The sequence below is a fragment of the Micropterus dolomieu genome, linkage group LG05 (genome assembly GCF_021292245.1).
Source record: "Micropterus dolomieu isolate WLL.071019.BEF.003 ecotype Adirondacks linkage group LG05, ASM2129224v1, whole genome shotgun sequence".
In the NCBI taxonomy this organism is placed as follows: Eukaryota; Metazoa; Chordata; class Actinopteri; order Centrarchiformes; family Centrarchidae; genus Micropterus; species Micropterus dolomieu.
In genome coordinates, this window is record NC_060154.1 from 14,741,415 (window position 1) to 14,764,293 (window position 22,879).

Genomic DNA, 22,879 nt, shown 5'->3' on the forward strand with positions numbered 1-22,879 from the left:
ATAAGGGACTAGAGAATGCATTACTTCAATGAGAGGCGCGCGCATGCATTCGTGTGCGCGCATGCGCGTGTGCATGCAGGTGCTTGTGCCAGCGCACAGTACACAAGCTCTTCATCAATCCAACAAGGCTGATAACAAGCCACCACAAGGGGAGTGGCTGCCAGAAACAGCTTCTTCCCCGGTATGGACAGCCGATTCATGTGACAGAGGAAGAGATGGAGCGGCGGAACAGAAAAGAACTATTACTGCAATTTACACACCAATTTACCAACTCATTAAGCAAATTCAAAGACTGGGGGTCACCGGTAGACAGATGAATAAGGGGTATGCATACACAGTCAAAACTAATACTCTAGCAATACAAAAAAGGTTAAAAATACCTTGCCTTGAAGTTAATTTAACCATTAAATCACCCCAACAGCTCTTTTGATAATGGGGTCTGTGGGTTATAAATGATGATTGTCCAATATGACATTATTTGCTGACACCAACCTTTTAGCAAAATGGTGCAGTCATGATTTATGTTCATGAGTTTAAAGTGTCTGGAAGCTTAATATATTAAATATGACAGCGCAAATTTCATTATCGAGTAGTAATTTTAGAAATACTGATAACGTACACTTTCTCAAATCTGGCAATTCAGTATGTTTTCCAGTAACCACACACAAACACAATTTCTATGAGGGGCACTGAAGCAGCCGAGTGACATCCCAGTGGTCTCCTAAGAGGCCTACGCTTGAACATTAGGCCTGGGCTTTGCTCCAGAGACGGCACTATGCCATACAGCTGGTCTGGCACACACTGACAAACGCACACACCTCTTTACAATGTACATTGTACCACTCGTTAACGGTGCTTTCATGCCCTCACTCACTGACGCACACACCTGACCTGCATTTGTAACCTGAGCAAAGCCGAGCCTGCCTGCCAGTAGGGGCAAATAGAGCTTAACAACATAGTGCCCCTGGGAGCACATTTCTGCTTTTGTTAAGTGTGTTTATCCTTTCTCCCGCCTCCCATCTATCCCTCTTTTCCCTCCTCTCTTCCCTCCTTTTGCTATAGTAGAGGTTGACGGGTGAAGGTGGGGTCTCTGCTCTTGTTTCTCTTTTTTTTCCCTCTCCCCCTCTGTCAAGGGAGAGAGGGACAGGATCAGTTGGACAGATTTTGACAGAGGTAGCGAAACAGTGACACAGAAATCCAGAGAGATGGAAAAGAAAGGTAGCTGGATCAAGTAGCCTGCGGTATTTGCTGGCTGACCTGTGAGGTCAGGCCATAGTTTGGGCCTGCGGCGATCTGTGCTGCTGTCTTTTAAAGGGTTGAAGAATGTAGTAGGGACAACAGCTGTGAGGAATGATGATTTCATAAGGGTTAGGGTGTATTCTGACCGATCCAAATAACTGATATGTTTAATCAGAGACATTAAAGCTAGCTATTGCGGTAACTGGTCATGCCATTGCATACCCAGTTGAGGTTTAAACCTGTAACAAGACTTTTAAAAGAGCACCACAAGTGAAAAAGTTTCTGTGGTGTTAATGTTGTGGTTCAAAAGACTTTTGAAGTCTCAAAAGCTTGCTTACTTTGTGCTTTGAGGCGTGTCACAGAGTCAGCCCATCAGCCATGCAGTTCAGCCTAGACTGATGGACCCACATACCCACGCCCACACACATGGGTCTAGGCAGAATTACACAGAAAGGTCTGTGCAAAGTGTCAGAAAGCTAATGACCCAGATCCTCCACTCACCCACTAACTCAACCTGACAGATTGACAAAGCTAAAACTCTGAAACATACATTTTCTGGGTAGGAGGAAGTGAGAACTGACATCAACATAAAATTAGGGAGAAGTGATTTAGACATGCTGAGAGGTATATTTGAAGAACAATGCAATATTGCATTCAAGTTAAAACCAAATGAGTGGGGTTAAAAATATGTTTTCAGGGAATTTTAATGCATCTACATGAGAGTAGACAGAGACAGAACAAAAATGAGGGGAGAGTGGCGTGGGGAATAACATGCAACAAATGACCCCAGCAAGACATGAACCAGGTACGTTGGTCAGGAACAATCAGAGCCTTAAACCCCTAGGACACCAGGCCACCCAGGGTGGTGTTAGGTTTTGCATTGCTAGACTTCTAAATATTTTATTTCGCTAACACTTTTACATAATACAACCATTATACAATAAAAGGAATATTTTTTGATGTCCAAAACCTGAGCACTGGGACACTGACCCAAGTAACATCTAACTCTTGACTGCTTGTATTGATGCAGAACCTGAAGCCTTCTCTGTGGCACAAATAATAAGCCAGAACATTTGACCTTTGGAGGAATTTTGTCCACTTTACAAGTCACTTTGGCAATGATCAAGCGGTATTTCAGTTCTTAGCTGAAAGCTACTTAGCAGATAAGAAAGTGAAAACGATTGAAAAACTGAGATTTACTAGAGAGCAAAATTAACATCTTCCCATGAGCCTGTAAGAGGGCATGGTGTGCATGCACAGGTGTGTTTCTACCCTACAGATCCCATTATAGATTCCAACTACACTCCCACATCCATCACTGAGTGGATCTTTGGTGGTGGGAAGTGGGAATAGTCATGAGTGTTTAGGAAAGTTTGGGTTTGACTTGCCTTTTAGGATTTGCAAGGCCAGGCAGGTCTGGGCATTCCTGACAGTGTGTGGAATGGAAAGAGGACTGTGTGTGTGTGTTTTCTCTCCTCTCCCCTAGGCTGGTGTCACAGAAAACCTGACTTTACTGCAGAGGAAGGGAAAACAGTCCCCTGTGTCCCCTTTTCTTTGAGTCTCTCCAACCAGTGTGTTTACACTGGTAGTTAGAGGGAAACAGTTATTATAGGAGTGTGTATGTGTGTTTTCTCAGCGCGATAACCGAGTCTTGGTCAACCACACACACATAGTCTTGCGTCATTCATCTGTGGGACTTAACAACATGAGTCTCCTATCAGTAATCAGGAAGCTCATATGAAGAAGGGACAACAGGGAATGTGTGCATTTTTAAGAGTTTAAATAAATGTAGAACACTCTTACAGGGTTAATGTTTGAGGCCCCAACAACACCCATCAATTAGATTCTGTAAATAAAAGCCAAGAATATCTGACAGCAGGAAGTAGACACCAGGATGAGATTTCTAAGGGCCAGAGGGCAAAACACTGACAACTGAATCAGTAAATAGAGTCAAAAATATGGCTAATATACATGTCATAAGAACAGGGTATCTTTTTAAGCTATTTTAATTTCATATGGAAATGGATTTGAGCTCAATTCAAAAGTGAAGTGACTATTAGTGATTGAGAATAGCCAATGAAAAGCCCTGAAAAAAAGTTCTAAGTTAAAGAAACCAGTCAGTCTTGACTTCAGCCAAACTACAAAAATCATTTGAACATTCAAACTCATCATTGAGACAAGATTACTATAGCAAATTCCAATACAGAGAGACTTGTATTTGTTTTCTAGAATATGATGGCACAGATCTGCGTCGTTCTGCTTTGTTTCAAAATACTCACACTCATGAACAATTCTTTAAAACAAAGAAAACTGCAAAAACAACAACGAAAAACGGCTCGTTTCCCAATTACCATTAGTAAATAGGGAAACGAAAAACAAAACGTTTTTCGTTTTGATATTAAAAAACGGAAAATGAAAAACAATCTCGTTATCCGATTTTCTTTGATGTGTTTATAGATGGAAATCGGAAATTCAAATAAGAGTGTATAAATCTTTTTCCTCAATTTTGCATTGAGTTTTTTCGGTGACCCGGAAGCTATGGTAAGCAGTAAGCAGCTTGGGGTGCTGTAGCCTATATGCGCGCATGACAGAACTGAAGAAGCCCCTTGGATGAGGGACAAAATGTCTTCCAGTATCTTCAACCAAGTCCAATTGACCTTGACTTTAACCTTTGTTGGATAACTATGACCTGGATGACTGAGAATCTTCACAGACACTGTGTGTGGGCACGCAAATTTCCTTCGACTCAGAGTGGTCGTATGAAGTCACTGAGGTCCGGAGTAATTATGTCAGTAATTATGTAGGCTATGTATGCTGAGTTTTGGACGATACATTTTGTGACAATCGGGGTGGGTGAAATAGGGTGAAGCGTCTCCACATTAAAAGAGATGCTGTGCGCATTTACGCACGAGGTCCAGCAGAATAACACAATGTTTAAATCTCCCGAACCGCCGACAGGATCAGTCAGAATCTAACATTAATGAATGTTCTGTGTTCTTCTCCACATACAAAACGTCTCACACACAATCCAGGGTACACAGAGAAACTGTTTGGAATAAAGCAGCCATCCTCCTGATCAATCCTGAGCTCCATTAGTGCCTCTAAATTGTTTTGGAAGTAGAAATCTGTTTCCTCTGCCTCTGCCCTGTCAAGTTTAGAAGTACAGGTTTTTTTTTGTTGCATAAAGGATATTTGCTGTGACATTATTGTGCCCATGGTAATGTTTAAAATGACTGACAGCAGCCTCTCTAATCATGAAAGTAAACTGTTAGACAAAACACTAATACATCAACACAATAAAGAAATCACCTGGAAAGTGATAAGGTAGAGATGGGATAAATCTGAGAAAATCATTAGTTGGGTAGAGTGCGGGTGGATGATTTATGTGTACATGATTATTCAGATATTGTCAGAGCCGATCCGCACATCACACCAATTTAGCTCCTATAATCGTGACAAAACAGTGCAAACAGCTGCTGACATCAAATTAGTAGGCTGCAATATCAACCAGAGCATTCAGCACTAACCTGCTTTATTTTAAGTTGTGGTTTAGTAACCATAGTGCCCATTATGCAGTCTGTAGCCTACATGTCATTTGCACACTGTGTGCCTCCCTGTCAATAAGGGGTGCTGCAACACCCTCCGCACCCCCTTTCCCGCTTGTAATTAAGTAATAGGCTATTTTCCACCGTGTTTCCACCTTGTGATGGCCTGAATTAAAACAACACACTAAGAATGCACATGTCAAAGATGTGCTTTTTGTAGTCCATCTTCGTAATATTAGATCTGCAACTCCAAACTCCTGACTTTGGGGTATGTGCTGTAGGCCCACAACCGCTTACTTGGCTGCTTACCATAGCTTCCGGGTCATGGAAAAAAAAAAAAATGCAAAATTGAGGAATAAGATTTATATACTCGTATTTGAATTTCCGATTTTCAGATAACGAGATTTTATTTTCGTTTCCCGTTACCCTATTTACTAATGGTAATTGGGAAATGAGCTGTTTTTCGATGTTTTTTTCATTTCGAAACGAAAAAATCCGCCGGCCACAAAGTACACGGACCAGGAACAAACTGAATGATCAAACTCCATTGGCAATTGTTCCCTGAAAAAAAGTCATGTTGGTGCAGGTCAGACTGACTAACTTTTTACGTGTAATGTTTTTTGTAGCCAAAGGATATTTAAGAAAATTACACATTCATGAATGATATTTTAATTACCTCTAATTAGAGTGTTTAAAGCATTTCAATGTTCTTTTTGGTGTAAATGAGAGAACAATGTTGTGTGTTCTCAACATATACTTTGAGGTAGGTGTGTGTAAATTATGCTTTCCAGTGTGTGTGCCTTTCTGGTGACAGGAATTATGATTATGTGCGTGTGTGTCATACAGGGACTTCTGAAATGGCAGCAAACCTTGCATGCTGCTTTGTGAATACAGACTACAGACAGCAAGTGGAGTTTTGACCAAATAAGACCAAAGCTGGAGACGACTCAACCCTCATTGTACTAGCTGTTAAAAGGAACCTTCAGTAAGCATACAGGTAAAAATGAGCAGATATGTAGGGCCCACCCCCAAAAGAATGTCTTTTAAAACTTACTGACAGTGCAGATACAGTGCATGTGCACAGCGTCACTGCACAAACACTACATACCTAAATTATTTTTAACCAATGTAAATAAGACAAATTCATGTACATTTACTGATTCTGAATCTATTATGCACATTCACACATAGGGAGGAGCACAAGTACACATAAGTGCAATTGTGGGGAGGTTATAAAAGCAGGTGACCAGAGGGTTTCTGGCTTGAATCCTGTAACAGCAAAAATTTTAAATTTGGCAAGAAATTCTTATGTATAACAAACTGTAAAAAACTGCTGCCAGGGGGAGCTAGCCAGCAGCCTGTGCGTCTCTCTCTGTGTGTCTCTCTCTGTGTGTCAACTCCCTGTGGATAAATGAAGATTTAGATATCCATGGAAACAGTAACACCAGACAATATGTATAAGTCTGGTCATGTCACTTGATGGCACAGTCCGAGACATTAATAATAACTAACAACTAGAGAGGGGTAGTTATTGGTGCATCCATGCCAAAAACAAAGAAATCTTCTATATCAGTCTCTGGTTACCATTATCGCCAAGCTCAAACTCAAACCAGAGCCATATTAGTGGTCTGACTCATCCTACCCATACACTCAACAAATGAGCATGCTAGGCATTCGTGATTTTGTGTGGTAGGGTTTGGTTCATGACCTTTGAAAACACAAGGATTCCAAATAATGATTTATTTTCCTTAAACTACTGTGCTACAATATTTTATGTCTGAAAAAAACCAACAACAAATAATTCCACTAGTCTATCTATTTGTGCCTAAACCCCTAACACTAAAATATATTTAACATAACTGTACATGCAACTAATAAATAGTGGTCCAGTCTCTCTCTGAAAGTGGGTGTCAATGATTTTAAGTGGTCTGATTTTGGAAGCATATTGTTCACAAGTATGCAGGAACACCTAAGGAGTCCAGAGCATTTTAGATTTACATTTTTTAAGTTGTTCAATAAGTAACAGTCACCATGCTCTGGTGCCTGTGCTTGAAGGAAGAAGAAAGAAAGAGAGGGAGAAAAAGCGAGCAAGTCTGGGCATGTTTATTAAGTGTGCTGGCACTGTGTGTGTGTGTGTGTGTGTGAGAGAGAGAGACACAAGCCTGCTGATTAAACACAGCACAATTTGCAAACACCAATTACAGACTCCAAATATATTGTAAAATCACATATTTGCATATATAAGGGATGTCACCACGAACAGGTATGTCAAGTATATGTGTAGTCTACATACTGTATGGGTTTACACCTCCTGACACTAGTTTACATTGTGGCAGCACTACTGCTTATTATATGAAGAATTGCTACCAAGTGTCTGAGAGAAGAAGAACAGCACTACTGCCACCTACTGACAACTTAAAAGAGTTCCTATAAAGGAACCATTTACTAAATACAACATACCACAAGTTGATGTATAGAAGCCAGTGATTAACATGTCATTTTCACTTTGGCCTTCAAGTGCAAGCTTGTGTTTTTGTTTAACTTATTAAAAGTCATTTTTTCTGCAGCAAGTCTTTGTGTGTCTTACTGAGATCCTCGGCCAGCTGGACCCGGCGGCCAGTGATGAGCTGACTCTTCCTCTCCAAGTCCTCACCGAAGTCATCCAGCACCTCCTTCACGTTTTTCTCCAACCGGCGCACTGAGAAGTAAAATGGAGAACAAACGCACACACATAAAGCATAGCAATCAATATTAAATGCACAACAATGCATCAGATTTTTTCTCTCCATGTTTCCATTGAACGGTATGATCAACACATTTCACAATCATTAAAATGGTTGAGAGAAATCGTCTATTCCCACAATAAACATTTCATTATTGAATGGTTATCGATGATGGATAACTGGTTATGAATCAGCGCTGAACGATTTTGGAAAGATATGTAATTGCGATATGATTTGTGATAATAGGGGAATTATCATTTTTACATCATCATTCTCATTGAAAAACATATTACAAAAATTTTAGTGTGATTTTTGTGGGGATCAGTAACAAACAAAGATGTTTTCTTAAGTCTCTAGAATATGACGTGTCCCCAATCCTTACCCTCAGTATTGGTGAGCTGCTGTCGGAGAGTGTTGGCTGTGATGACAAGCATCCTCTGGATCCTCCAGAACAGTACCACGTCATTGCACTCCAACTGGAAAAAATTTAGGCACACAGCTTAGCTTTTCACACATTGACCTTTAAATGTAGCTGACGATAAGGTGGACAAGAAAGGCAACTCAGGATTACTTGTCCTCTCTCCTTACCTCAGAGTCAACAAAGTGTCTCTGGTAGTAGTAGAAACCTCTCTTGCAGAGGTTACAGTGGCCCAGCGCATTTTGCAAGAAGTGTCTGCGATACAGCTGATGCCACGTGTCCTTGATCTGACCAGGTAAGGAAGTCAGTACTTCAGCAGTTAATGAATATTATATGAAAGAGGGCGCATATACTGTATACATGCTACAGCTGTTATGATTTGCATTGAAATCTTTTTATAACAATTACATATTTGTCCTCTCTCTTGTTCAGAAGCTTAGAGACACAGGTGTTTTGATCTCACCAGCACAGGGTCAACTTCAACCCCTCGTCCCTCCAGATTCTTCCTGACTGTGGTGACCTCATCATTGGCCAAGTAGGCTGTGTGGTCATCATGTAGCTTCAGCAGGCGCTCCAGCTCAGTCTTTGTTTCATTACGAATGTGCTAAAAAAGGTCAAAGAAAATGAAGTGAGCACTGTCCTCATGGTGGCAAATGGATGTTTAGATGGCGATGATTATTTAATGTATTGTGCACGTCTATCAAGCTCTAAACTTTAAAGTCTCTGTGGTGCCTCTAAAAAAAAAAAAAAAAAGTAGTTATACCCAGGAATTTGGAAAGACCCCTCAAACTCTGACCTGATCTGGTGTGCGATTTGTCCAGTTCATCCACCTCTGCTTCCAGTCTGGACCCACCATATCTCTGATTACTGACTCAGCTATAAGAGAGAACAGCAAAAAAGAGAGACAAAGAGAAAAGACATGAATGGAATTTATGTTGGAGGATGTTACTTACAGCAGCAGCCATTTCTATTCCACAGTATTTCACACAAGAATGAGATCATATGTTATGAACATTCGTGGCGCCATATAAATAGAGCTCCAACTGTGGCAGTATAGCAGACTAGACAAGATGGCACTGAAGCATGACTCACAAGCGGCCCTCTCCCAAATATGTGAATAATGGTGTTTCCCCAAAATGTGGCAAATGTGCCGGAACATTAAGAATTTCTTTTGTAATTTAAATGGATCGGAAATGGGGAGAAATTGTAAAAAAGAAAACAAGTGTGCGAGCCAGATGAAAAAAGCTTCCGTGTCTACTCACTGATGTGCAGTCTCTTTTTTTAAATCTGCGTTTGTAAAAACAAGACAATATAATTAACTTGAACTGTGTACTTAGCCAACCGATCATCTATACAGGGCTTTGAAACATACGGTTAAGACTGGGAAGGGAGTCTAGTGCTTGGCATGTGACACTGTATGATCCTATCATGGCTAACATACTGTCTTTGAGGCGTGAATGCAGGGTTTCCTCCATGAACTGGATGGCGGCATCCCACTGTGGCTTGTCTGTGATGGAACGGTCTTCTAGGGCATTGTGCTGGATCACTCTCTGACACACACACAAACACACACACACACACACGACAAGAAGAAAATCACATTAATGGGTTGAGCTGCAATGTAATAAATTAAGCAGTGTACCAGATGTGCCATTGCATCTATTGGTTTTTGCATCAATGTTACCAAGACCAGTTTCTTTATATTCATCATACATTATCATGGAATTGTGTTCTCTCTCTATCCTTGCACCCAGGGTGAGTGGAGTTATTGAGTGTTTACCAGGCTGTCCATGGCCCTCTCATTCCACTTGTGCCTCTTAATACTCTCGTCCTTCACAGCCTCCTTCAACTTGTCAAAAATGTCGTCCTGGTCTTTGCCTTTGTATTCAGCCATGAAGCGGGCAAACTCTTCCTGCAGTGTCTCCCAGGCAACCTAACGGGAGGCGAGGTAGAGTGGGGAAAGAGAAGAAACTTTCTATCATGAAAGGCCATTGCCTGATTGATTATGTCTGCAGTCTGTGGCAAAGTATTTGAACTAATTTAAGTACAGAACAATGAGTACATTGCAATGCTAAATAGGGCTGGCGATACGGCCAAAAATGCTATCACAAAAAAATATTTCATATCATTCGATATTGATAATTATCACAATAAATGTTTTTTCAGTACCTTTCCTCTACAAAAGAAATATCTTAATAGAAAAATGCTCATTCAATTGTGATTCAAATGAATGAAATCATACATTCATTGAACATATTGTTATTGAGGAAAATAATATTGCGATAATTATCATTAATGTTTTATTGTCCTATTGCTATATTTAGACATTTCCTCATACCAGCTGGATTTCATGTAATAGATGTATAAAGACAGTCTGTCTGCGTTACCTCCAGGGCTTTGTATGGAAGCTGCTTGTCGGTCCACTGCTTGAGCTTGATGTCTACGGTGGTGTTAAAGGTACCCGAGTCCATTGTTTGGGCAGCAGGCAGGTAGATGTTCTCAATCACATGGGTGGAAACACGTTCCCACAGCTTCTTCTGCAAGATGGCCTCCCTGAGAGAGTAAAAGATAAGTCATGCCAACTTCCAGTAACTGGAGGGAAGAAGATATCTTTTGATTGGAACCTCTAGCTGTTGTTACTTTGGTGATCTGTGTTCTGACTTCCGGTTACAAGCTGAAGGTCCTTCGACCATATGGTAGATGCATATAAAAACATTATTTATGATTCCGATGATTATTATTTTATTTAACTTAAGATTGATCTAACAAGTAAGAACGTTTGTAACAAAGTTGCATCCACCTCAGTGCTGTTATGTTACCCAGAAGGAAAAGAAAACAATGAGTGAAGAGGAATCGTTCTTGGCTGAGCTGCTTTTACTTGTGTAGAGTCAGTGCTGCTGCAGTTGCACTTGACTGTGAATTCCAATACAGTCTGACCCTGTTAGTGGCTAATAGCCTCCACATTCTCACTCTCTCTCACCACAACAGTGTGGCAATGGAACAAAACCCTCCCCTAGTTCCCCTTGGACCAGACCAGTGCTTCTCTCATTTATCATAAACGCACACTCATATTTCATTAGGCTCCCCTTTTGTTCAGGCTAGCACTCCTCACTGTCAATAAGCGCTATCTCCAATAGTGCTGGCTGGCTGCTGGCGGGCTAACAGGGCCACCCCTGTTACCGTCCATGGGCCATTCATCAGAGTATTGATCTGGGAGAACTGATGGCACGCACACTGGGGATGGCCACAACACCATGCATACATCTCATTTAGCAAGGTTTTCCTCATTGGGGGTGAGGTATAACTATACATTCATGCACAGATAAACACACGCAGACATAGGCCTGCAGTTTGCTCTAAAAATAGCATTCCACTCTGGTTGAGTGCTGGACCAGTGCAGTTACAGGTAGACAATTTATTACTTTTCAGTCCTCAGAAGTTTGCACCTTAAGACCCGCGCTCTCCATAGAGTGGATAAAACACTAATACTAATACATCTTTACTCAAAAAAACATCCCGCATTATATATCCCGAATAGTTGAACAAGGGTTCACTAAAAGGTTAAACTACAGTTTAAAATGTTTGTGATACTAATGGTATTTAATAAATGAACATGTCTGATCTAAAATTCAAAAATCAGATTGGACCTACATTTCTGTATTATTGACGATTTTTCTAATTCTTCTCAGTATTTTGTATATTTAAAATAAACATTAATAGCTTTGATTTTTTTTTAAATAGTAACCAAAATAATGAGCCCTAGATATTACTTCATCATTAACTTACCAATGTTGCGGGGTCACTTGGCTCAAACTAATGACTTCATCCAAAATTTCATTTTTGGCCTTTTCAAAGAGTTCATTCTGCAAAAAGAAAAAAGAAAATCTGTAACATCTGTATCATCACTATACACCTCTTACTTTTATCTTGACACAAATCCTTTGTATTTCCATAAACAACTGTGAAACTGTGTTTTGTCTCTATTAAAGAGCACTGTAACATTAAAATTCATTTCTCACCCTGTCCAACTCTCTCAGGCGAGGGTAGTTGTTCTTCCATTCTGTCTCCAGGTTGAAGCGAGATGCTGGGGTGAGGAGGAACAGTGATAGTTAATCTTTGATTTACATGAACAAAATCAAACTTTACATTTTACATTAATTAAATTATCATTGAACGATAACACCATAGAGCCTTGGTAGAAACTTTGCCTCTTAAAATGTCAAAATAAATGCGTCTTAATTGACGTCATTTGGCAAGTGCTCGTTCTCATGGTTAGACGAAACTCATCTCTTGCATGTTTCTATTGCTCGATGTTACATCAAACAGTAATTCTTTATAATCAACAGGCATTGACCATACAGGGACAGGCCCCTCTTTGTTTTAACTTGGTATGATATAAAGGCAGCTTTCAGACTGCTAATGGTGCCTATCATTTAAAAAAAAGTAGGTGAGGACACACTTACTCTCTTAACTGGTCCCCTGGGAGGAGAGGGGAAGGGGCCAATCACACACTCTTTATCAAAAGTCTGAGTTTTAGTTCTCATATATGCACACGGAGACAGACACAGTGACAACTGAGACACATCAAGCCTGCGGTCCCTTTGTGCCGCTCCCTATCCACAGCAGAGATTAGGCTAATTGCTGGTTTGTGGAGCCACGGTGGCGCCAAGCATGGAGGATCGAGGCCGGCTGTGTGTGATTTGATGGGATATGGATCGATACACCGCACAATGGGTCTATGGGAACTGCAGTCTCACAGCCATAAATCTCCTGTGCTGTTAGTAATGGGCTTGTGATTGTCTATAGACTAATTGCAGTGGGAAGGCAGGACTGTGGAAAGGTGTGGTGCCGAGGGCTGAGTAAGGCCAATACAGGGAGGTGGGAGAGTCAGAGGAAGAGGAGAAGTAGCACCTGTTCCCTGGACAGTTAATGGAAAGATATCCTACCATGTACTTACACTTTTAAAACATGCTTTGGATATAAACACTAAATGGCACAAATAATGAGGCATACGAGTCAGTCAACCCTCACTGGGACAGAGGTTAGTCCTGCTCGTGCAGTCATACCTTTGAAGACATCAGCCTGCTGCTCAACAGACTCCCTAACCATCTTCCAGAAGCAGTCGGAGACGGCCAGACTCAAGTTCTTTGTGGTCACCTGGTGGGCCTTCAGCATGCCGTCCCTTGTTACATACAAATATTCATAGTCAACTTTTGAAATTAATTAATTTAAAAGCATTAAAGTTTGTGAATCAGGTGTAACTTGCCTCAGTAATCTTGAGTTCTGGAAGAAGTCTTCCTCATAGTCTTTAATGGAGTCTATGCTTTCACCGGTGCTCCCTGCACACAAGTCGACAGCAGAAGTGTGAAAGAGTGAGTAAACGAAAACTCAGGTAATGGCGGATTTCATACAGAAATAATAGTACATTTCAGAATAAAATAGCATACTTCCAGGGAGTTTCCCTGGTTATCACAAGAGGTGTCAAGAAACCTGAATGAAGTTAAAGAATTAGGTAATGACCATGATCTGAGGTTCCTTGTTAAATAATGTGAAATAAAATTCTACATGATGGATTACTCAGTAGTACGTTACCTTTCCCTGTCACTACAGCAAAGTAACCCAGAGCCTTCATAGGAAACAGTTTGCCTTCCACTATTTGCTGGATCTGAAAGAGAAAACGTAAAACAAAAGGACTTATATTCTCACGCTAGTCCACTTAATAATAGTATAAGTTTCCCCAACACAGGTTCATTGAGGCACCATCAAGTTAAAATAGAAGTGCTGAGCTCCCTCTTGTGGAGAATCTGCATAGGGGCCAACTGTCCACAGGTTTAAAGAAATCTGTAAATGCAGCCGTTTTGTTCATTAACTTCAGCTTTAGGGTGGCTTTGCTCACCATTTATGCAATTTTGATGCCCTTCAACTAGGGATGATAATAATTAATTGATTTTACCACTTTCTTCTTTATGGCTCAAAAATATGTTGATTAACAATGCAAATCTCACTGTTGCAATGTTGTCCTTTTTGTGGCTCATCAATAAAGAGCATGTAGACAGATCAGTGCTGTCATCACCTAACTGTGATAAAAATACATGAATAAATGCTTAGACGTTGTAAGTAACTTTTTGTGTTTTGGATTTTTGGGACAGTTAAGCTGTCTTACTCTGCTCGGGCTGGCCAGGTTCTTCTCAGCCAAGTCCACCTTGGTCAGGACAAAGATGGTCCTCTTCCCCTGGGGATCCATTTGGCTAACCAAGTCTGTTACAATGCTCCGCTCTGCATCCACACTGCCATCTGGAGGGAGACAAGATCACAGGAGATATGATGATAGTGTACATATCAAAACAAGGAGAATGATAAGGACTATGAAAATTATGAAAGACTGAGATTTGGTGTTTTTATGTAGAACACAACAATGGGACCGAAGTGGAAGTCCTCTGACAGACCAGATCCCTGCTCACTATGACATAGTATACTTGTGGCTCACCCTGAATACAGAGGATGATTGCATTAGGGTTCTGCATGTAGGCCTTGCTGATGCTGAAGATCGTTTCCTTAGTATCAGATGCCATGCCTGTAGTCACAGTCTTAAAAAGAGACACATATTAAAAAAAACCTTTAAAGAGAGTGTATTTGTATTACTGTATCTATGAAGACAAGTTTGGTCTCTTGGCTTTGATTTTACATGAGAGAAAACTGAACTTGTACGTTTTAGTAAATCTACATACGGAGGCATTACCTCAAACAGTGCAAGAAAAGTGTATTATCTTAACAGACATCCTATAAAGAATAATATGAAAACGTATGGCAATAATGAAAGTGTAAAATATCATAAAAAAGGATTATGTGTATACTAGGGATGAAACGATTACCGGTTTAACAGTAAACCATTGTAAATTTCCCGAATGTTATTATTACCGTACACATTTTAATTGACATGGGTTTGTTTGGGTCAATGACAACACGGCGGAAGACAACGCTACAGAGATTTTTCAGTCACTCTGAAGTCTGGTCGTATTTTAATTTTTATGAGAGCGCTGAGGGAAACTTGATTGAAGAAAATTACCTTAAAGTGAACGCAGGGTGAGTTAACTTTTAGCTTTGGTTTGTCTCTCTGACTTGCTAACAGCTTGTAAACTGAAGCTCTCAGTTTTAGCTGCTCCTGTAAAAACGCTACATGTTGTTCTGCTGCTGTGTACGTTGTGTGTCGGCAGAGTCTATTCGTTCACTGCACATAACACGTTACGCAGTTTAGTCAACCAACCAGCATATCTAGAAACGCTACAGACTCCTCTGTATTTATGTCAGTTTTTGGGCTCTTTACAGTTACTATCACTGTCTTCTAATGACTTATTTGTTTTCATGTAATTGTCCACGGGATCATTGTATTACCTATGTAATATAAAATGTTAAATCTTGATAATGCACACTTAGATGATTTTCATATGTTTACAAAAGGTATTTGCTGTTATTTTATTTTTTATGAAAACAAAATGGCAATTTTATTTGTAGTTTTCAATATAAAACTTTTTTAAATGGTTTCAGTGTGTGTGTGTGTGTGTGTGTGTATCAGTACATTTTAAGCTTTTTTGGCACATTTTTACAATACCGTGATAATTTTCATACCGTTTCATCCCTAGTGTATACTGTACATTACAAAAAGTATCCGATACACAACCTATAATATAGTATATAAAGAAATGTGTAAATATTCCCACCCTTAATAATTTCTCAATGTATACTCACACTGATGACACCTGGTAAGTCAACAAGCACCATCCTCTGGATGCCGGGGCCTTTGACACTCAAGGATATCGTCTGACATGCAAAAAATAAACATCATTACTGTATGTAACATTACAGAAGTAAATCAGCAACTAGCGGCTCTCTAACAAATCTGAATGGAAGTACTATGTCCTACCTCAGAGCTGACAGTCTGTCCCTCCTTCACACTCTTCCTCATCCTCAGCTCTATCTCATGCCTCAGAGCAGCCAGCTGCAAGACAGAGGGAGACACGCCAAATATAATATAATGGTGTAAAGAGGGAAGAAAATGTTACTGCTGACATTCATATTTGATGGATGGAGTGAATGACTTTGTGACTTACATCCTCTTCCTTGGTAAGGTCGAACTCTCTGCCACTGTCTTTAAACATGGCCACGTGGTGGGGCCCTTCGCTTAGTGTTACCTGCAGACAGTAAATGAGTTCAAGGGTACCGATAAATTACAATTACAGAAATCCATCCTGTTGCAATGCATTTTCCACTCCCAAAATTCATTGAATTCTTAATTGTCGATTCTGGCTGGCAATGGCTATAAAGGCTGTGCCATGAAAACAAAAAGCCCCACATACTTTGACAGGAGAGCGGGTCATCATCTCTCCTGAGCCCCTGGGGAAGATCCTGGCCTGGGCAATCATCTCCAGCACACTAGTCTTTCCAGCACTCTGATCCCCAACAACAACCACCTGAAACAGAAGAGGAGGAAATGGGTAAAGGGTTGGACAAAATACAGATAAATGGACAGAGGACAGAAGAGGAGAAGAGAAAGGACAGCTAAGCCCAATGGTGTAAGGACAAAGTAGAAAAAGAAACAGGATGTGTTAAGTTATTAGGGTCCAAGAAATATAACATTCAAGTTAATAGATTTTTATTTAAACTATGATCCCAATTCTACCAAAAAGTAAAGTACATTACAAAACAATATTTTGGGTGTTGGCATGTTTCTTGCCCCATGTGTATCAGAAACAAAAAAATGGTCAAAAGGAAATCATTCTAACATATTCTGAACAGAGAGCCAACAGACAAATAAAGCCTTTCTTTGATAGAAATCTATTTCCCATGAACAATGAACAGTAGAACTGCATTTGACTGCTCCTTACCCTTGGTAAATGGTCCTGGGTGTTGTAGTTGGCATCGTAGTCGGACAAGATGTCCAGGACTTCAGAATACAAGTCAATAAGGGATTTCTACATGAGGGGACACAATAGTAATAGAGGTTAATATTATACAGGGTGACAGCAAGACATAATAAGACAGAATAACAACTAAACTAACAGCTAACAGACACTTGTAGCAACATGGTTATCGTACTGTAAAAATCTTCCCGCATCTATCAACCCTAGCTAGTGTGAATCATGTGTATGTCTTAAATGTGCAACCCACCTTCACTTTCCTTTGGTGAATCCCCTTGTCATCTTTTTGCAGCACCACTTTCCGTAACTCTTTATTCTCCTTCTCTAGTCTCTCCAGCATGCGCTGATATTTTAGCTATGGGATAAACAGTAGAGCCAGAACAATAAACAGCATCAGCAACACTTTACAGCTATAAGAAAAATATTTAAATTTGGTAGTGCAATTACAGGATTTACCAACTTTTTGAGCTGTATGAACAGTATAGTATAACTAACTATGCTTGCAGGTATAACAAAGATCTTCACTTTTTTGATCACTGTGAAACAAGACATACAGTATTTATATATTGAAAGAGAAAAGCTCCAAAAGATTTGGATGACGTGCATGAAATTAACACTCCTCTGTTCAAAGAAATTCAGTCTAGACTACACACAATCTACTGTACCTGTGTACGAAGCAGTTCTTCTTGAAGCTGGTCTACCTTCTCTTTGTCTGATGACTGAAGTAGAAAAAGCACAGCAACATAGTGAGTTAATGCTTCCTTTGTGTTTTAAAAATAAGTTTCCCGTCACTCTCACTGTGCAACTGCACAACCATGAACCAGCACAACGAAGGTTGATTACATGCACACTGTATCACAGAGAGAACCCGCGTTGAGAGTTAACTCAAAGCATAAAGAGAGGAACAAAGATCCGATTTCAGGCAGACACTACTCATTCAGGTATTACTCAGCTTTGATCAGCAAGTTATTGGTTCACAAACAGGCACAAATCACAGAGTGAACCCTGAAAAATACAGCTGAATATAATCACAAAATCATCATAGCTTGATTTTTCATGATTAGGCAAATCTTATTTGATTACATCTCTTATACACTTGCAACGTGTTGGGATGAGAGACAAGACAGAAAGCAGGAGACACAGCAGACATGAACAAATGGGATTATCAGAAGAAGAAAGGGAATTTAACAGACAGACACACTACTTTATCAAAAACTATTTCTACACAACATGGACAAGACGTGTGCTGACTAATAAGACTAATATAGGCATTATAAAACTGCCTATCAGATTAAGGCTTCTGCCTTGCTCTTGACTATGTAGTCAACTCTTAAATTTATACATAGCTGGGTTCATTCATGGTAGTTTAAAAAAGTGCAGCTCACACCATGCAGCGGGTTGCCACTCCACTCCATGCAGTGTTTCCGTACATGAATGGAGTGCTGCTGCTGATTATCCATCCATTTGCATGAGAGAGTAAGACTGAGCTAAGTCACCGTGCTTCTGGAACCAAGCTATAAAAAAAAAAAAATGGTCCATGCATGCCTTCTCCACAGCTGACCAGCAGAGTAAATCTTAGCACAGCCTGACATATGGGGTGATACATGGAGGCTACTGCTGCATATTGTAGGGGACAGACTAAAGTATTGAAAGGCCAATTCGTCTGCACTACAAATACAAAACAAGCTTGAAAGGATATTAAAAAAAATACTTTAAAACATGGCTTAAAGCAGAGGGCTAAACATAAACACCTGTAAAATGTAATGAAATCCACTGCAATAGCAATGCAATAAAGTTGTCTGGCCAGAGAAGAGTTGTTTAATTTACGGTGGTGTTTTAAGACTTCGCCATCTATGTGGTGTACAAAACAAACATAAAATTTCACGTGAATAACAAACATTGCATTTATTGCATGGCCACAGCACTGGGATGTATTATTGTGCTGAATTGTTTTACAGCTGTTCATGTTGTTGTGTCCTCCATCCATTGCATATTAGGGAGTAACAGAAAGCACTGCCACTAAAGTTTGGATCTTAAATTGTTTTATTAAAAGATTTATCTGAATACTCAAATCGCCAACTCTATGCTTACAAATTAAGTTAATTAAAAAGAGTAACTTAACATCAGCTGAAAATCTAGTTTTTGCTGACAACCAGTGGTTTAACATCTCAACTTCCTGCAGTGAAGTTGAAGTGCACTCGGTCACAGAACTAAGCGCTTACAAGTCTACAATCTAACCACAACCAGCATGATGCTGTGATCAGAGGTGCAAAATACTTGGAACGTGTTACCAGAGTGGGCAGTGGAACGCTGCTTTTCAGCCTGGCGTTAAATTACAATTTTAATTAATACTTATTATTATTACTATAAATAATAATTATTTTGTCAAGGAGGTTGTTAGAAATGAAATTGTCCTACAATATAAATTCTGTTTCATCTCTGCAGCTGTGATCTTTTAGGAGGCGTTGCTGGGATAGGACGGATCTAAGTGGGGACCTTCACCTTGCGTTTCTGTTGAGGGGGGCTGGGGTTCGGAGGCGGACTGGGAGCAGGCTCTGGCGGTGGGGGGCGCGCACTATTGGCTGCTGCGGCCCGCCGGACCTCCTCCTCGTGCCGCTGGATCTGCTGCTGAATAAGAATGAGCTCGCCAAGCAGACCCTGCTGGGGTACGTCATAGTGAGAGACATGTAGGAGCAGCAACAAAGACAACAACCAGCCAATTGGCTGGTCAGCCATACAGGCAAATGCTGCACAGGGCGACAACAGAGGAAACATCGCCTGTGATGTCTCACTCACTGGCATCGGTGCTGTCCAGACTGGAGAATCATGATACAAGGTCTTTGGCTTTGGTAATAACATTTCCGCCATCATCAGTGCAATTAAACAAAGTCAGTCTCTCTCAAACACAAAGGGGAGATGCCAAACTTTGCCAGACTGAAGGCAGAGTAGGTGACTAATACAACAACCAGCACCTCTCCGCAAGTAGCAACAACAGTGACTCTTGTTCTCTTTCCTCACCATCATGCGTCACTGTGGATTAATGAGTGTACGTTCACCATGAATCAGACAACACTATAACTGATTTTGATACTTATCCTTAGCAGTAGAAAATACAGTGAAGGGTGGAAACTCAGGTTGTCGTGTAAAGGTAAAATAATAACCCAGTTCAAAATGCTTAACGCCTTAATGTGCTGCAACATAATGATGTTAGAGGGTTCTGAACATAATTGGTCCGATGAAGCTGAAGATGATGATGATTAAATAAGCAAAGCAAGCAGAGATATATTTCTCTCTCAGGGGTGAAGCACGAAGCATACTGTACAGCAAGTAAAATTTGCTTAGTTCAGGGGGTCCCCCACATGATATAATCACTTAAGTTTGTGCAGTTTATTTTTTGCTTCTTTCCAAACTGTGAAATTGCACCTACAGTACCTGTTGAATTTAATATGGTATGAAACATCAACTTGTAAGAGTTGTGTTGTGTTACATATGTTCATGTTGGAGACCATGATTGCAGACTAAAAGCAGAGCACAGGAGAAGAAAGCCAGAATCTTTTTTTAAAAATGCTCTTCTTAATATTCATTGAACTATCACGTGATGTTTTCATTGTTTAACCTTTCACTCAGTACAATGTTAAAAACACACAAAAACAGAAAAGGGATACTGACAATGGTCACTTTGTGGAAAAGAGCAAAACACAAAAAATTAACAAGGAACAGAGAGAACAACAGAAATGAAACAAATGCGCATTCAAAGTGTTTGGCCAGAGACTGTGGTATATATATATACACACGCTATGATTAGATTTCTGGAAAACAGTTGAGAAGCATGACAAGCAGTGAAGGCACTTTTGAAGCAATGATAAATATCTGTGTGCATACACTCTTATACTCAGAACGAGTGCAGTATACAGTATGTAAGTACATGGTAAAACATTAATGTAATACCATACTTAAGAGCAAGCAGCTCTGTAGTGAGACTTGCACCTAAGTTTGGACAACTAACCATATTTTTTTTAAATCATGCTGTTACTGTATGACTGTCAGAAAATAGGAAGAACCATTTTCTTACCACAACATTACCATATGGCCTCAGAACCGTACTGTATACTAGGCTTGCAGCCAGTGTGAAACTTACAATTCACTAGTAGAAGGGACTGATTCAAAATCCACCCAAAATATTGTATATTATACTTTCTATAATTAGTACCTCATTTAAGTGCAACTTTTAACAACTTCTGCTGCTGGGTCTTTGAAGTCTCCATGACGCCTTTTTTTGCTTGAGTAGATTTTGATTCAATCCACTACAGCTCTTGCCACTGAGTGAAAGATAGCCAAGCTGCAGACAGCAGCTAAGTGCAAAAAATAAAAAAAAAAAGCTGAGAAGTGTCAGCAGCTTTTATAAACTTGCCTTTTTGTATTGCTTGTCGCTGCCCTCCTGCGTGGACGCAGCAGAAGAATCTGTGGTTTTTAGCGGCGGATCGCCTGAGGTTTCTACCAGAGACACAACAACACAGATTACTTATGAAAGTTCATCTTTGACTATTTAGAGTGCTGAACATAAACAAGCTTAGAGAGACAACAATGCCCATAGAGAAAAAATGGCAGGTAACCATCATTTAAAGGATGCTGACGATTAGAAAAATAAACACCAGTGTGATGAAATTTCAAATGTTTGGAAAATTTGCACTGATAAATACATATATAACATGTATATATAAAACATAAACATATGCATATATAAAATATACTATACCAGCCAAATTTAAGAGTTTTTCATTAATTTACCAAAAATTACCAACTGTTAAACTCACTTTTAACAATAGGAATAAATCACTGAATTGTTTAATATATTTTGTTTATAATTATTAAGAATTATTGATTTAAGTAATTTACTTGATTAGTATTTATTTTTTTTAAAGTAATATTTAAACATTGCAGGCAACATCAAACAATTAAGAGTAATTAGTTTCAGCGAGAGTAAAAAGTATCTTCAAAACATTTAGTGCGCCTGGGGTTCTTCAAGTACATTTAAAACTATGCAATAAAACTTCAGAAAACTGGTATTAGATTGTTTGATTTAGGCACAAGTTGTTTAATGAAATTTTGATTGGTGGACTTCTGCCAGGCATCATGGCTAGAAAAGCAGTTACTGTCGGGTGAATTTAAAAACACTGTGTCAATGACAAAGCAAAAAGAAACCCATTTCTCAACGCTGAAAAACAAAATCAATTCAAGAAGCAAGACTTTTTAAAACAATTTAAACATTCTACCGAATATTGAGTGAGCCACCTTGTCCAAACTTACATTTTGATATGAACTAACATGCTGTTATTGCCATGCACAAGCAAAGTATGCTTAGCCATATAAATGAGGCAAGTGTTTACAAAAGGCACAACACTTTAATGTCATGTGCATAGTCAAATATAACATCTAAGTACAATAAATATATAAATACAAAGACTTGAAACAGTCATGGAAAAAGTATTTTCCTTAAGCCATGTGAAGTCGAAGAGAAAAGGAGCCAGGAACACTCCTTTGCTGAATTTATGAGGTGTGGTCCTGTCTGTGCTGGAGAGTCTGTATGACTTTCCATATACCACAGTACATGGCTTTAAAGCATTTTAGGTTATAGTGTTATTGTTATTCCTTATCTATTATTTGATCAATATTTGGCATAATTTAAGAAAACAAATATTTTGTGTACAGTACACATATGTTAACGTCTTGACATTTTAAAATGTCAGGGGATGTTCAATGTAAAATGTATTTTGTGTACATTTTCCAAACATTTGAAAGATTATTGAATGTTAGTGTAATTAAAAGGAAGAAGCCCATACAGGCCAGGGAGAGAGAGGGTGGAAGTCAAAGGAGGCAAAAAACCACACAGGTAGGACAAAGTATAGCAAAGGACAGTCAGGTTACAGAAAGTCAAAAGGGAAGAGGACGACGTACTAAAAGGCGAACAAGCTGGATCTGCATTTAAGAGCTTTTCATACCAGGAAGGAAACATTTTAAATCATGGCAGGTAGTTGCCCC

At 39.6% G+C, this 22,879-nt stretch overlaps 1 protein-coding gene across 4 annotated transcripts in view; it reads right to left on the bottom strand.

The window, feature by feature from the left end:
* Positions 1–22,879, bottom strand: part of opa1 (OPA1 mitochondrial dynamin like GTPase) — a 38,783-nt gene that overhangs the window by 12,464 nt on the left and 3,440 nt on the right. For 2 of the 4 annotated variants that reach the window (XM_046048683.1, XM_046048682.1), the window contains 24 exons: positions 21,252–21,334; positions 19,343–19,498; positions 17,506–17,559; positions 17,091–17,195; positions 16,808–16,894; positions 16,280–16,393; positions 16,034–16,114; positions 15,847–15,921; positions 15,672–15,743; positions 14,413–14,512; positions 14,089–14,219; positions 13,518–13,590; positions 13,192–13,264; positions 12,992–13,107; positions 11,945–12,009; positions 11,712–11,788; positions 10,313–10,478; positions 9,706–9,858; positions 9,367–9,475; positions 8,722–8,801; positions 8,389–8,529; positions 8,096–8,212; positions 7,890–7,983; positions 7,372–7,482 (listed from right to left, as the gene is read on the bottom strand). In XM_046048683.1, coding sequence (XP_045904639.1) covers positions 7,372–7,482; positions 7,890–7,983; positions 8,096–8,212; positions 8,389–8,529; positions 8,722–8,801; positions 9,367–9,475; positions 9,706–9,858; positions 10,313–10,478; positions 11,712–11,788; positions 11,945–12,009; positions 12,992–13,107; positions 13,192–13,264; positions 13,518–13,590; positions 14,089–14,219; positions 14,413–14,512; positions 15,672–15,743; positions 15,847–15,921; positions 16,034–16,114; positions 16,280–16,393; positions 16,808–16,894; positions 17,091–17,195; positions 17,506–17,559; positions 19,343–19,498; positions 21,252–21,334 — 2,433 coding nt within the window. The remainder of the gene's footprint in view (positions 1–7,371; positions 7,483–7,889; positions 7,984–8,095; positions 8,213–8,388; positions 8,530–8,721; positions 8,802–9,366; positions 9,476–9,705; positions 9,859–10,312; positions 10,479–11,711; positions 11,789–11,944; positions 12,010–12,991; positions 13,108–13,191; positions 13,265–13,517; positions 13,591–14,088; positions 14,220–14,412; positions 14,513–15,671; positions 15,744–15,846; positions 15,922–16,033; positions 16,115–16,279; positions 16,394–16,807; positions 16,895–17,090; positions 17,196–17,505; positions 17,560–19,342; positions 19,499–21,251; positions 21,335–22,879) is intronic. The other 2 variants (XM_046048685.1, XM_046048684.1) reach the window with 1 other exon arrangement.